At 42.2% G+C, this 15,033-nt stretch overlaps 1 protein-coding gene across 2 annotated transcripts in view; it reads right to left on the bottom strand.

Annotated features, from left to right (window-relative positions):
- Nucleotides 1-15,033, bottom strand: part of LOC146621102 (multiple C2 and transmembrane domain-containing protein 1-like) — a 136,866-nt gene that overhangs the window by 23,911 nt on the left and 97,922 nt on the right. For both annotated transcript variants that reach the window (XM_085368133.1, XM_085368132.1), the window contains exon 16: nt 8,503-8,619. In XM_085368133.1, coding sequence (XP_085224259.1) covers nt 8,503-8,619 — 117 coding nt within the window. The remainder of the gene's footprint in view (nt 1-8,502; nt 8,620-15,033) is intronic.

Genomic DNA, 15,033 nt, shown 5'->3' with positions numbered 1-15,033 from the left:
CTGACTGTGTAACAACTGGCCATTCCCAGCTCAATGAAACTCTGCCATGTCTAGACAAATAAGCTCGACTGTTCACATTTGACGGTCTCTTTATTGACACTGAGCACATCCAGCGCTACACTATACAAATACCGAAGAGGGAATTCTCGTGCTCAGTCAAGGGAAAAGATGTAGATGAGATACTGTAAAAATGAAAGCCTTCTGGCATCTCTAAACAAATGAACTATAACTGTTTATAAAGACATCATGGTTCCCTCCAAATCCTTTCATCCATGCCAAAATAGAAATATAATGGAATCTTCCACACAGAGGCATTAGCAGGGCATGCCTGGCACATGCTCCAAACTTTAAACAAAGAAATGAGCATGAGCTAGGTGGAGAAGCATGACCTAGAGAGACAGAGAGAATGATAGAGTCGTTTGTCTCCCTCTGCTCTCCGCTCTGCTCTCTCCCTTCTATTGCCGCTGGTTACAGAGAGAAGTCATGTTTCCTGCAATGAGACACAGTGTAAAATTAATAAATAAAAAGACACGGAACATGTCATCTGCCCTGAGGATTGCCACGGCTAAATGCGTGCACTGAAGCTACTGTCTCAGTACAGGAGGATATAAATTACCTCAGTGCAGCCAATGAATTCCAAACATCCCTCTTTCGTTCTCTGCATCGCTCTACCTCTCCCTCTATTTGTCTCATTCTTTCCTCTTTCTAAGACCTGTTTGGTGTATGATATCATTTGTCTGCTTATCCCCCCCATTATCATGTTGTTTGAATTACTATCATTACAGCACGGCAGCATCAAAGCCTTGCTGTCGACAGGATCGCGCAGGGCTCACATTGCCTGCAGAGCTGCTCCAGTCAATTCAGTATCTACAGAGGTGGGGATTAACATATTCAGACCCATTCAAATGATACAGGGATGATGCAGGCTACTCTTACAGATTACATTGTGCCCCATAAATACATACATAGATGCGATAATATGAAATACACGCAAAGAATGCAAGCGAGCGCAATGACATTGAGAGTTCGAATGGCTTTGGATGTGTGAATGCATCTGTTTGGTCTTTGCCTAAACGCGAAGAGCTAATTTGCAAGAATTAATTTGCTGGTGCATTCCCTTTCCAACACATGCTCTGCATGCTCGACGCGCTTTATCTGAATTATTTTTTGCCTCTTTTACTGTATTTTGCATCAAGGCAAAAATACCAGCTGCAAATTAAAACAGCTGTGAGTTAAAACCAACAGTGCATCGTCTACTTAATCCGAAAACAAGTACACTACTGCTGTTTATGTGGAGGTTTCAATTATGGGGATAAGTCATCTTTGAGTCAATCCATATCACAAAAGTGGTGTATTATGTCCTTATTTTAGTGGCTAGAAAACTGTGGTGCCATCACTTTAACATAACTGGTAATTGATACATGATTGCTAAAAACATGGAACTTTAGCATCACAAGACCAAACTTTCGATTCTTGGTGCATATATGGTTGCCTGCGAAATGCACAGTTTAGGTGCCTGCACTTAAAAAAAAACAAAAACAAGAAAGAGTTATTAGGAGCATTAAGATCTGATATTTCTTGCTGGAGGGGACTATTTCTATTAGCTGTGCAGGTAAATATCTAAAAGTTTTTCAAGAACAGTTATGAGAAGCTTCTTGCACAACATCAGTGGTGCAACAGCACCCCTAGTGTGTTTTCAAGGACAGAGAGCATATTCTCAGGGTCAGACGGATTATTACTGTGATCTTCTGCTTGCTGGATACACAGCTCTGTGGCATTATGCTGAATTTGATAGTAAATATGATCATAAGTTAAATCATAGGAGAAGATAAGACAATCATGAGTATGTTCACATAAAAGAAAAGGGCCAAATCAAGGATTTACCTAAGGTCACTGGAAAGACAGAAACATGGTAAATGTATACAAGACTAATCAGCTAAATATTTATATCGACTGAGGCACTGCGCACAAAGTATTTCAAATACTACTTCACAAGTCAATGATCCACCATCCTCCTGGTTTTGCAGGAAAAAAAAATTGACAGAACCTGTCTGAATCAATGAAACAAGCGCACACAAACACTCCATAGGGGAAAAGTAAAATTCTACTACTAAACTAGCAGCTACATCATTTTCACCTTTCCCCTGAAAACTGCCTCTCAACTCGGCCTTCTCTCTGCTGGCCGTACGGAGTTCCACTATTTCCTCTCCTCACCTTCCCAATGACAGCCGCGTGGGGAATTGACGGCGAGGCAGACATCGCCAGCGAACATGAAGATATACTTTTTCCGTCTTTTTTTCTCCCATTCCTCTATCCCTCCCTCCTTCTTCCTGCTGCTTTTCCTCTTTGATACGTGAGGGGGTTTTAACCTCTCCAGCTGCTGAGGTTTGGCTGAGTGGCTGGCTGGGGGATCTCAAGGCCCTGCTTGGTATGCACTGTCCATGAGTGCATGTGTATGTGTGCACATATTGCCTACACCACAGTTTCTGCAGACTGGGGGAAGAGCTTCGCGGCTGATAAGGCTGAGCCTGGCTGACCCACGCGGGCCCTTCACAAGCTGTCAGAGCCGTGGCCCTCAGAGGGGGGCCCTTCCATCTGCACTGCCCAAGCCAGGGCTCACCCAGCAGGGGGCTAGATAGGGGTGAGGCTGGGGTGCTACCGGAGCTGGTGGTGGGGGTGAGAAGGGCAGCTCCATATTCATGAAAGCAACACCAAATTTCGTGAACGCTAGAAGATATTGAGTTTTTGGGCTTGTTTTGTGACATTTCGAACTCACCAGCTACTTCTTCCTTTCCTATTTAGCTACTGACAAATCACCAAGTGTTCAGCCAGAGATTAAGCAGCTCCTCCAGCATTATTTGTCTTTCTCAGATCTAAAAAGTCTAGCTTTTCTCATTGTTCTTCATATTCAATTGTGCTAACGAGTTCTAGAGCAAGTAACATACTACATGTCTTGTATGGCAGAAACACATACATCTGTAGACTTAAGCTCAAGGTTTAAACCAAAAACACTAACAAAGAGCTATGGGCGGGTATGCTATGAAGACAAAATAACAACAACAACACCAACAGGCACTGAGACAGACACCCTGAACTGCTGGTGTTGTTAGCAAAGAGCACAGACAGTTACAAAGGTTCAGTGTGATGAAGGGAGTTAGACAAATGGAGTGGGATGGGAGAGGGGGGTGGCAATATGATGAAAAGGATGGGAGGATTTTGCAGTGGCATCCCTGTTGCTCCCGATGCTCCCGTCCCGCTTCAAGCTATGCCCGCTGCCTGTCTTTCTGCCTGCCAGCCTGCCATCCTATCTGCCAGTTTAGCAGAGACAGAGAGGCAGCGAGAGCAGCAGAGATGAGCACGGCGATGCCGGGGCGGCACGGGGGAAATCAGCGGGGCACAGGCGCTCCCAGTTAAAAGTGACATGACCTTTTGATTTTGTCACCTGTCACCAACTGCCATGTCTGACTCCACACTGAGGAGTGCCTGCCATCCACCGCTGCTTTCCTCTGCCTCCATCTCTCTGAATGCCTCCCTGTCTTTTTCTGTCTCCTGCTCCCACTCCATCTCCTTTTCTCATTCCCCTTGTCTTTCCAGAGTTACAGTTTTATGAGCAAAAAATGGTGTGACTTCCTGGAGGAGTTGAGGTATAATAGGCAGCGCATTCTCTTTTCCTTCCAGCTTTTCCTAATATTTACTTCTACTCCACCTGCGTTGCGCGTGGCTCTTAATGAGGGCAGATGTCAAGGCACAGTGTTGCGAGCAAAGTTGTTTTGAGATGCAAAATCAAGGAGAAAATAGAACAGATAGAAATCGCAATGAAGACTCGCTCTAAAAATGATACAGTGTTCAAATAACATGTGACAATTCTGACTGGAAATAAACCAGATTTTATTTACACTAACGAACAATACGCTGCTGTCACACACAGCAGAGAAAAGTAAATATTAAACTAGTATTAGTAGATCCTTGTGACCTCAATAACTAAGCTCTGTGAGAATGATTCAAATCACCATGTGGCGAGAGCGGACTTATCATAGTCAGCTATCGTGCCACAGGAGGCGTATATGTAAGTGTGAAGTATCTTCAGGCCATTAAGGTCTTCTCTTCCGTAATGGTTTGGTGGATCCATTGGGTGAATCAATGTAATGGTCTGAAGCATGGGATAAAGAGGATGGTGCTCCAGTGTGACGAAGCCTAATTGCCCGTCATCCTGTGGTAGAAAGAGACATCACCGTGTTCCATATGTATCCTCTCCGACAGCCAGCACTGAAATTAACACCTTCAAAACATCTGGTAAGGGCATTTCTGGGCCAAGAGAACGGCAAGGAAAGATTTCTTTTGGGATGTGTTCCTGCTTGTTAATCTCGGTGCCCATCATCTATTCATGCAAGCAGGCACACGCAAGAATACAACTCGCTGCTATGACATGCGTGCACATGTATCTAGCAGCCATCTCTCTCATCCAGCAGAGCAGCCGGTCCTCTGCTTGACCAAAGCCCAGTGTGAGGACAGATATAACCTCCAAATTGTCCCAGGTATCCAAACAAGCGTGAGATGGAGAGGTCATCTCATTGCGATGCAAACGGAGAAGCAGAAAAATAGCAAGAGTCTTTCTTAATAATACATTTGAATGCACAAATAAAAGGAGCATCATCCTCATATATTCAGCAAATATTCAAAAACATAAAAGGGTCCTCTTGTTTGCTCAGAGAGCAAGGGAGCACGTTACACCATGACATACAGGTCAGCCAACGGTGCTGGAGAGTCAGCATTCACGGGTCAGAGTGCTACATGATAAGAAAGGAGGTCGGGGACCTTACTGGTGCTGTGCCTCCTTTAATCGCTGTTCTTAAGGACGCTCTGACTGCTTAGCAGGTACCGGTCAAGGTTGGGGCTAGGCTAAGAAGCAGCTGATCCGGGATCTGTTTGCAAAGCAGCATGTAACCGCACAACAGTCAGTGACCCTGAGTGGTGAAATACAGCATGTAAAGAACACTGTGTTTGTTTATTCGCTATAGACAGGGATACGGGTTGTGGTTGTGGTGTAAAAGCGTCGAAGGGTAAGCACGCTGAACCCGTCAGATGAAGCAAGGCCAGTTCATTAGGAAGTCTGTACTCAAGTGTGGGCTTTTTTTTTTCCTGTTTTCTCTCATTCTCTCTCACCATCTCTGTTTCTCTCTCTCAACCTTCAGAGTGAGTTCAGCAGAGATTCCTTTGGCATTACCCTCACCCCAGACTGCTGGAAAACCGCAGCGCTCCGGATGCTGACCCTTGCTCAGCTCAGCACAATGCTTTAATTTGGTGTGTTGTTTAAAGTAATTAGAAAGCCTTTCCCCCTGTTTTCTTTTCTATTCTTTTCAGTGTCTCTGCCAAGTGCAAGAGGGAAACAGTGAGTCGTCCATGACTTCAGCTTGATAAAGATTCGGAAGAGGAATCCACGAGACCCCCTCACCCTCCTCCTCACCCCCACCCCCTGCACCGGGGGAAAACTGTCTGAAAACAAACAGGGACAGGACTCGAGGGATACTTGTGTCTAAATGTGTGTATTCGAGTGTATGTGTGTGCGTTTGTCTACGTGTACAGCATTTCAGCAAAATAACAAACGCTTCTATCGTACCTTACTTTTGCTTTTAGTCTTATTTGAGACGAGATATTAATATCAGGAGTGGACGAGGCACAGAGCTGATAATGAAGAAAGGAGAGACGGTCCTGCGCGTGCACTAACCCGAAGGCAGTGAGACAGCAACAAAGACAAAAGCGGGGCAGTGATCGCCAGAGAATTTTCTTTGTGTCACCTGTGCACAGCTGCCACAGCAGCAAGAAAGAGGCATTAATAGAGCCAATCTTTGACAATTTCAACTTTCATCAGATGCATCACTGCAAAGACTCACTCGCACAGCAGATTCAAACACACACAGACGACTTTTATCTGTATCTGCACACACAGATTAACGTTCTACACTCGTGTTCGTACCATGCAAACACACACCTGGAATGAATTGTGTAAATGTATATGAGTGTACACTGCAGTCCTTCATATTTATTTGTTACAACCTAGGAATAAAGGGAATATACTAATTGACATCAGACATACACAAACAATATTTAGTATCCATGCATTACGGATGCACCTGCATACAAACCTAGAGCACATTTACTTTAGTGCTATCCCACGATCTTATAGTGCGCCTCTAACTATCTCACCACCAGCCTCCTCAAAAACTCCTTAAGCCAGCGCCATCATCGACACTCCTACCCACACATATCAAGACTGTCAAACTGTAAGAGTTACACTACACACTCAGTTAAAGCTATTGCCAAATGCTGCTCATATTAGACAGTAAAGACATTTAACTGAAGAAGGTCAGATACCAAAGTTAAAGGCGGTGCTCTCGTGTCTTAAAACACCCCGTTCTTGATGATCCTGATGATCCTTTGAATTCAACCAAACACTCTCCAGTCTGAACGACAGTCTGAACGACACTCTGAAGACAGCGATATTAAAGCAAGCTTCAGAGGCAAAACCACTCCCTGGTCTGGTCTAACCCTTGGCATATAAATCCAGTAGAGTAGTTACATGACAAGCCTCAAGACATTAAACTCAAATGAAAATGGTTCTTAGTTGGTGGGAAATATTTTAAGGCGCCCTGCTTTCATCCCAACAAGCCCAGCTGAAGTCAGTCAAATTATGTGGTTTGCATTTATGCTGTAAATACAGAAGATCACGATCAAGTGTGGAAATGCTACTTTGAAAATGAAGCAGATAGATCCTAAATTGTATCTGCTGGACAGGTTTCTTGACCAGGTAAATCTCCAAAAGGAGATTTTTGGATAGGATATAATAACAATAATAATAAAATAGTAAGACAGCACCAGATGTTAAAACACCGAGTTTTAACATCTGACAGTTTTTGTCTTTGCTCGTAAGACCTTTAAGTAGAACTGGGCAGACCATTGTTGTCATACTTAAAGGCGCTTGCCATATGAGAATCAACAGTATGAACATGTCTTAAGGTTTCAACCAAGTCCTGAGGTACTTGAGACACAATAGTCCCTTTCAAGAGAGAAAAGCAATTCCACATGAAGTGGGAGTTACATGCACTTATTGGAATGTGAATTGAGTGCCACATTACGGGGATATGCAACCATTGTTGCCTCATTTTACTTAGGAAGTACACAGAAAAAAAATATCATTAGGTCTGGATAAATACAAGCAGCAGGTAGAGAGACACATAATCATGCCAGGTTTTGTCTTAAGGCATGTGTGGCTATTCTTTTTTTTTTTTTTGCAAGCAATGTCGCCATCTACAGGTGAGAAAAGTGTCTCTAAAATTAAAGTCTATGTTCTTCGCAAATGATTTATGTTGTCTGTGAACTTACCTACAATAGTAAACCTTTAATTCTTCACTTGAGCGCATGCAGTGAAAATGTGATTTTTAAACATGAACCAAAAACTGGAGTATAACTGCCAGTTTATTGTCAAGAAACACAAGGATCATTTTGCTAATTTCAATGCCATGTTTTTAAATGAACAAATATGGAAATGGAAGCTTATGAATAGAGAAGATTAGCTCTTGAGACGAAACAATAAATCTGCGCTATATGCTATGTAGAGTTCACATTTAATTCTGTAATATTGCAATGACACACAGCTATTAGAATTGGTTCATTATGATGACTGAATTTAATACCTCTTCCAAATCCAATCCAATCTAACCCATAGAATCCCTATGAAGAGATAAATATACACATATAGAAGGCAAAAGACTGCAAGGAAATCGGAAGTCTGTTAACTGGTTATTTCCAAGTGAGAAAAAGGCACTTATTAAAATTAATCACTTCATTGTTCACGCTCATGCCATAGTCCAGCTCGCTCTCTCGTTTTCACTCTCTACTCTCCAAATGTGCCTGGCCATGATTAAAACATGTCTGTTTCTCCATGACATTGCTTTGACATCACTTAATTGGTATAAGAGATAAAAAATAAATGAATTAAATAAATATACTACCAGGTAAGTGGCGTAACATTGCTCAAGGTGACAGCCTATTATTTCTCCCTTTTCTTTGCCTCAAAGAAGGCAAAGTGAGAAATGTGAGATTGCACTGAGAATGCAGCACCTCATGTGGCAGACGGAGATTTTTATTAAGAAAAAGAAAAAAAAAATCGGCAGAGAGTTTTCACATGTGAAATTCAAAATCTGTTCAAAGTTTGTGGCGTGCAGTTCAATCTGAGAGTATATTCTACATTTCTACAGGAAACTGCAACCCTCTGTTTCTCACTTATCTGTACATCAATGCTCATCAGCAGTCAAAATGTTACGTCCCAAATATCTAATGCTTTTAATATGTCTGGAAATGTATCATCGCATGATTAATGCAGTAAATCAATGTCCCAACAAAACAGCTGTGGTTGAATTTAACCTGCATTGTATGTGGAAATGGGCTTTTACAGTGAAAGGAAAGAAAGGCGGAGGGATATCAAGAAGCGATGGGGTTACTCACCACATCTTGCCTGGTGTCCTTCCCCGACGCAATGAGCATGTAGGTCCAGGCCAAGGGCAGAAGCAACGCCAGAGGAATCATGTAGAGCTCAAAGTTCCAAACGACAACGACAAAAAGCTGTTGAAAGACACAACGTGAAAACTGCTTGTGAAAGAAAAGCAAAAAGAAATCCGAGAGATCAACGCGGGCTAAAAATGTATATATTCAAGACGCCATACGGGCGTTCATGAGACAAACTCCTGAGAATCTAAGCTGGCCACATGTGCCATATGTGTGACTCAAAAAACAACACACATTCATATGCAGAATCATAAACTCCATGCAGTAAAAACTATTAAATGAGTCTTTGCTTTAACAAAGAAGTAGGCCTGGTGTCAGTGAGCTGAGGGTGAAGCCGCCATGACCCCTTAAGGGTTCATTTTTCTGGGTCTCAAAGTTGAGGAGGAGGAGGATGGTGAGGAGGATAAGTATGAGCCGTCAGAGCCTCTATCGTCCATGCCAATCATCTCAGTGTCTGAGGTCATGTACCGTTTCAGCCGCAGCACGTCAAAGCTGACCCTTCTATACTCAACCCCAAACTCCAGAAGATGACCCCCGCACACCCCACAACCCGAGTCCCTAACCCTGTCACTCCAAGACCCAATACCCTCTCTCTTGGCCCAAAAGAGTCGTTCGCCCCATCTCTAACCTCCTCTGCACCCATCTGCCAAAACCATAACCTCTATACCTCCCCTCTCATCACCAAACAAGAAAAGTACCATCTGAAAATTAACCTTTCCTAAAACCTTGTATTCTGGTTTTGGCAGGACTCTTTAGCCTCTGACAACAGATTACTGCGGTGGTTGGGAAGATACGTGTGGGAAAGTAAAATTGCTAATCATGGAAGGCTGATGTTTTCTGGCAGCATTGTGTAGATTGTGAGAAAGCATTGTCGATTGTAAATGAAAGGTTGAGACGGGGCGTTTTTCAGGAAACAAAATCTGTCAGAAATAAATAGAGCGAAAGCATATTTATCTTATCGAATAATATCATGTTCAAGTACACAGAGATTTGTCGCGACTGATAATAAAAAAAACTGCAGCAATTATAACAAATGCCGAAAATGCAAACCATGCCTAATGCTTAATCTTTCGCTGTGAAACATATTCAGTGAATTCAAGTACGAGTAATCCATTATTTCAAATATGGGCACAGCAGATTTGAAATTAATTAGTCTGTGTATGGAAAGACAACCTTATTTAACAATCAGTGTTGATGACAAACTTTTAAAAGTGATGAAATTGAGATTATTACTGTATAAAGCTCATATAATGTCTGTCTACCAATTCTGATTTATCCTGTTTGGTTGTGCAAACACCGGCAAGAGTGAGCGCAGGCTCAATTATCAACAACGACACTGCTTAATATCTGCCTTTGTATGTGTGTAATACAGGGTTAATGTGAGTGAGAGGTTCAAGATCTCAGCACCATAGTGCATTCCAGGCTGTTGTTATTGTAGTAAAGCCAGTCAAACATTAAAAAACACAGACACACTCGACTGCTACGTCACAACGGACAAAACACATGCCCCTCTCAATAAAACCATGTTTACAAATTAAATTTTTATCCTCAACTTTTCCAACTTCATGGAAAAGTTCGAAAGGCTCGTATCCAAACTTTAGAGCGGAATTATAACTCCATGTAAAATTAACTAACAGACGCTGAATCCACAAAGCAAAAAAAAGGAAGAAAAAAAATATAAGACATAAATTAAACATTAGAAATGTCCAGTACATTTGCATAATGCTCACAGCAAAATTTCTTCTTCAAATAAAACCTGAATGGCCTTGGTGAAACAGGCAAATCTCCCCAAAGGATCGCAGTCTTTCTCCGTCTCTCTCAGGCTCAACTTACTTTGTTACATACGCAGAGTCTCTCTCTGATACAGCTGTGTAGGAGAACTGGAAAGAAACTCTTTAATAATTCATATTTGTATACTAATAAGCAACACAACAATTTCCCTTCACTCATCAGAAAATGCTGTTAGGATCGTGAAAAAGCTCGACAGCAGAAACTTGCGTACAGACAAACACAATAACACCATTGCGCACGTTTTCCCTACAAAATATAACTATTCTAAAATTATCCATCTGCTCCAAATTACTGTAATTTAGAAATCTGTATGATCTGCAACGGAGATAAACACTCTGACAATTTCTAACTACAAAAATGTGCAACAGAGGTGCAGAAAGTTGACTTCAATTGAGCAAACAGAGGAGCACATTTCTTTGAAACTATTCTAGTAGAAGCTATTAATAACTGCATACTTATAAACGTCTTCACACGCTCTGTTCTATACTCTACTATAAATACCACTTACAGTAGGAATACAGAACAATGCATTTTAAAAATCTTTGCTGTGTGGTAGTCTTTTCACTCACATTTTCATCACAGAGCAGAAAATTAACTTGTACTTTACTGTCCGAATGTTTGTTCTTAAACATTGAAATCTTCTTTTTCAAAAAAATAAATAAATTCCTGCTCTTTTCTCTATTTGTCAGAGGCTATTTAACCTGTCATCTGCCTTTATTCCTCTTCCAGGTGGTTAAGGTGGCTGAGGGTGAAGTTTTGACTGGCAGCTAGAGAAACCGGACACCCCGGCTCAGCAGCGGCCGGCCCTGCACCGTCTATGTGCCCACCGGCCAGGCAGCAATGGGGCCCTACAGTGCCTGGACCTTTCCACCGGGCGATCACAGTCACCCCCCGTCGCTCGCTGCTTTTCGCCTGGAGAATAGGGAGTGGAAAGAAGCCTGCTGTGGATGTCAGTGACCAGAAAATAGCAGAGGAGGGAAAAGAAAAAAAAAAAGGGAAAAAAAGGACGAAAACATGTTGGATCGAAAGGGGGGAAAAGCTAGATGAAGCTCCAGATGTGGTCTACGGGAATAATTTGTAAATGACCCTTTGTGGCCACAGATACATTATGTAGCGGCCGGTGATGGTTCACAGTGAATATCTGAACACTACACACGAGGAATGCTCATCCCGTTCTTGCTTTGTTTATTAATGCTGCATTCATGGTAATGTAATTTTTTTTTTATAATATATGAACACAGTCTTTCTTTGCTTATGTTTTTCTGTATTATTCATATTATGAACGCTCTCTGATTTAGTTTAGCGAGTATGTAAATAAATACATTACAGCTATTTGTTATAAAAAGTGACTTGGACCCTGTTTTTACTTCTCCTGTAACAAATATTTTCTGTAATTATCAAACCTTTTGATAATTACATCTTTTTTTTTTCTTATGTGATGGATATTTGATTGTGCCACCAAAACTACTGTCGGCAGTGACAACTTGAAAACAATTCAAAATTAAGAATTTACTTTTAGACGACAAATCCGTTTAGTCAAAACAAAAGTCCGTCTCTTCTTCTAATCATTATTTGTGCTTCAGTGATCTTCAGTGAAATGCGATAAATTTCCAGGAACAAAACTATTCACCTGTCACAAAACAAAGTGAAATCAGGACTTCAACTGTCAAATCTGCTAAACCAGCTTAGATATAGTTAAAGGCTAAATTTGAAATGGGCTAACTTCACGTCTGAGTATGAGCTGATACTGAAATGAGATGCGTAATTAAAAAAGACAATTACAAAACTAACAAAGCAAAAATCACACCAGTATTATTTGTAACATTTTGGCTAAAATGAAAATAAAACACTAAACAGAACTTAAATTATTTTGACACATCTGTGTAGTTAAGATTTCATTCCAGCTGTAATGTTTAAAGCTTTCTATTAATATTAAAATGTTCAAGCACGATAAGCTATATTAAAAATGTTAACAAAAGAGATAGTCAAAATGATTTATTCAAGCACTTAGTGCGGCACATTGAGAGTTGCTTTATTTGTTTCAAAACACAACCCGCGTCCTTGCGGCTCTTTGCCGCAGCACTGTGGGAGGGTAATATTCAGTGCTTTGGCTTACATTAACCACACACCAGGCTAACTTCCCCCTGCTCTGTCTCAGTGGAGTGAAACTGAAGTTTGGATTTCAGAGTTCCCCTTTATCTCTCTTACATCAATTTCCATGCTGGCACTAAGTGTTGCCAGATAGCAACTAGAAGTCCTGTTAAGTTCGAGGGAACAAGAGGGAGGGAGACTGTGTCCTGTTTCTGACCAGACCCACAACAACATTCGGTGGTGCTAGACTGCCCCCTGCTGTTCTCATGCAGAACATTGATCCACAGCACAATTAATGCTGTTCAATCGAAATAAAAAAGGAAGCTCAAAATCACTAAAACTGTTGTGTCAAAGGCAGTCATTTTGCAACATCACAGTTACAACAATACAATAAAGCCTGTGCTATTTGTGATCACAATGCTACAACTTCCCACGGGTACCAATTAGAAATAAGGGTGCTGTATCGCGACTTCGTATCAAAAGGCCTCACATTTTCTGTTGAGTCTCCATCTCTGGTGATTAAACTCTGACTTGGTATTCTCTGTTAGTCGTGCCACTACATTTCAACTATCATTCATTTTGGAAATGAGGAGAACAGTGAAACGTGAAAGCATATCTTTCAAAGCTGTCCCTTGCTGTGGGCAAAGACGAACTCCCTAACTTTAAAACTTTTAAAAGTTAGACAGGTTCTTTGAAGGGGAGTCAAAGGAGCAATTTAAAGAGACCTGGAGTGGTGTGTACTGCTGACTACTATAGTGTCTTCGCACTGTGTATCAAACCACCAGCCAGACATGTGCAAACACACACACATATACACTCCAATAGTTGCTTCTGTACCTGCCTTTGCTTCCCCCCCTTTTTTATTTCAGCAGGGTGAATTTTTATCTAAATGCAAAGCAGGTGATAGGTGCTCCAGTTTCCTCTAGAAGTAGCTCCCTTGTCTGGGCTCTCTTCCTGATAAGAGTCCTACTTTGCCTGACATAAAAGAGCCCGGTATCATTTCCCCTGCCTCCCCAACAACCCCCAGCTCGCTGCCCTCGCCCTTCCCTGAGCTTCACAAAGCTGCCTCTATTTGCTCCCAATTCAGGGCCCAATTGCAGATAAAGTTACAGCAAATTTGTTTGGAGGAAGAGCTGCTGAGGCCTGCGGTCCCTGGGGCAATAACAGCCTTGTCTTGCAGGGGCCGTGGGGAGAGCTGGCAGCAGCAGGAGAACAGAACCCTACACCGCTCAGCCCGACAATGGCCTCAACTCTCCGGGAGGGAAAAGCCGAGGGGAGGGAGAGATAAAGAAGAACAGGGATGCATGGAAGGATAGAACGGAGAGACACTCAGCTTGCAGGTGTGGAGAGAGGAAGCAGACGCTTAACCCTGAGACGGGGAATGGAGACACCACCCACAGACACACACACACGCACACACAAATACACAGACACCACCCATCATGCAGGACAGGAGGTAACTCCAGTCCCGTCCATTGTGCCAACGCCTCAGGCAAAGCTGCCACGGTGGCTGATTCACTGTCGGGATGGGTGGGTGACAACAGTGTGGGTGTGAGAGAGAAAAGAGTGAAAAGCTGCATGTGACACTATGCAATATCTCTATTTCTCACACATACACACTAGACACACGATACACATGCACACACTAAACACAGCTGGCACTAATGGATGATGTGTACATGCGGCTGGTATTTCAGAATTGGGCAGAAGGAGAGTAAGAGACCATGAAGAAAATTTTGATCGTTTTTGTGGAAGAAGTGTCGAGCAGTGACACAGTCTGACAACTGCAATGATGTACTCTTGCGTTCACAAAATATATACGAGCACGCTTAAATTTGCTCCCCCCCGGGCTCACTTAGCAGTTAAGGAGTGCGCACGTTGGTAAGTTTCTCACCTCTCTAGCTATGGCCATGTTTGGAAAGTTAAGTCTAACATCTGGATTAAAAAAAAAAAAAGACAGCCAGACAGAAACACACGTGCACATGTATGCAGACACACATGCCCATAATCACACACAGCAGTACACCTTCATGAATGCACCACCTTGGCCAGATGGCCCCCCATAAAAACCCACTTAAAGAGATGAGTGAAGTGATTAAGAGGCCCCTCAAAGTAAGGGAGAAATGAGACAGGGATGAAGAAATGGAGGGGAGGGAGGGAATACCTGTGTAGAGGAGAGGCCCTAAATACTCTGATGCTTTTAGCTAAGTGCTCACTCCTACGTTAACAGACTCCCAAAAGAGCCGGGGATAGGTGGGTGGACTACAATGACACCTAAATTTCTGAATTTCTCTAAACTATAAAACACTGTGTCCTTGGCCCAGATAGATCGTTCCTCGTCTCCTGAATCCAATCAGAATTTGAATAGTAGGAACTGTTAGAAATGGATATACTACACACTGTGTTAAAAAAAATAAACTTGGGAGGATCTATACAAGGCACATACATCTGTTTGAATGTGCTGACACAGAGGCTGTGCTGTCCAAGGCTATATTTTCTCCTCTCCCCATGTAGATTGGTATTTCTAAAGTGACCTTGTTTTGGGTGAATTCCTTGACATTTTATTTGTCTGACACATTCATTTATTTA

This window comes from Diplotaxodon limnothrissa, linkage group LG12 (assembly GCF_057381915.1).
Source record: "Diplotaxodon limnothrissa isolate DT_005_m linkage group LG12, D_limnothrissa_male_GT1.1, whole genome shotgun sequence".
NCBI lineage: Eukaryota > Metazoa > Chordata > Actinopteri > Cichliformes > Cichlidae > Diplotaxodon > Diplotaxodon limnothrissa.
This window is presented reverse-complemented; position numbering and strand designations above follow the sequence as displayed.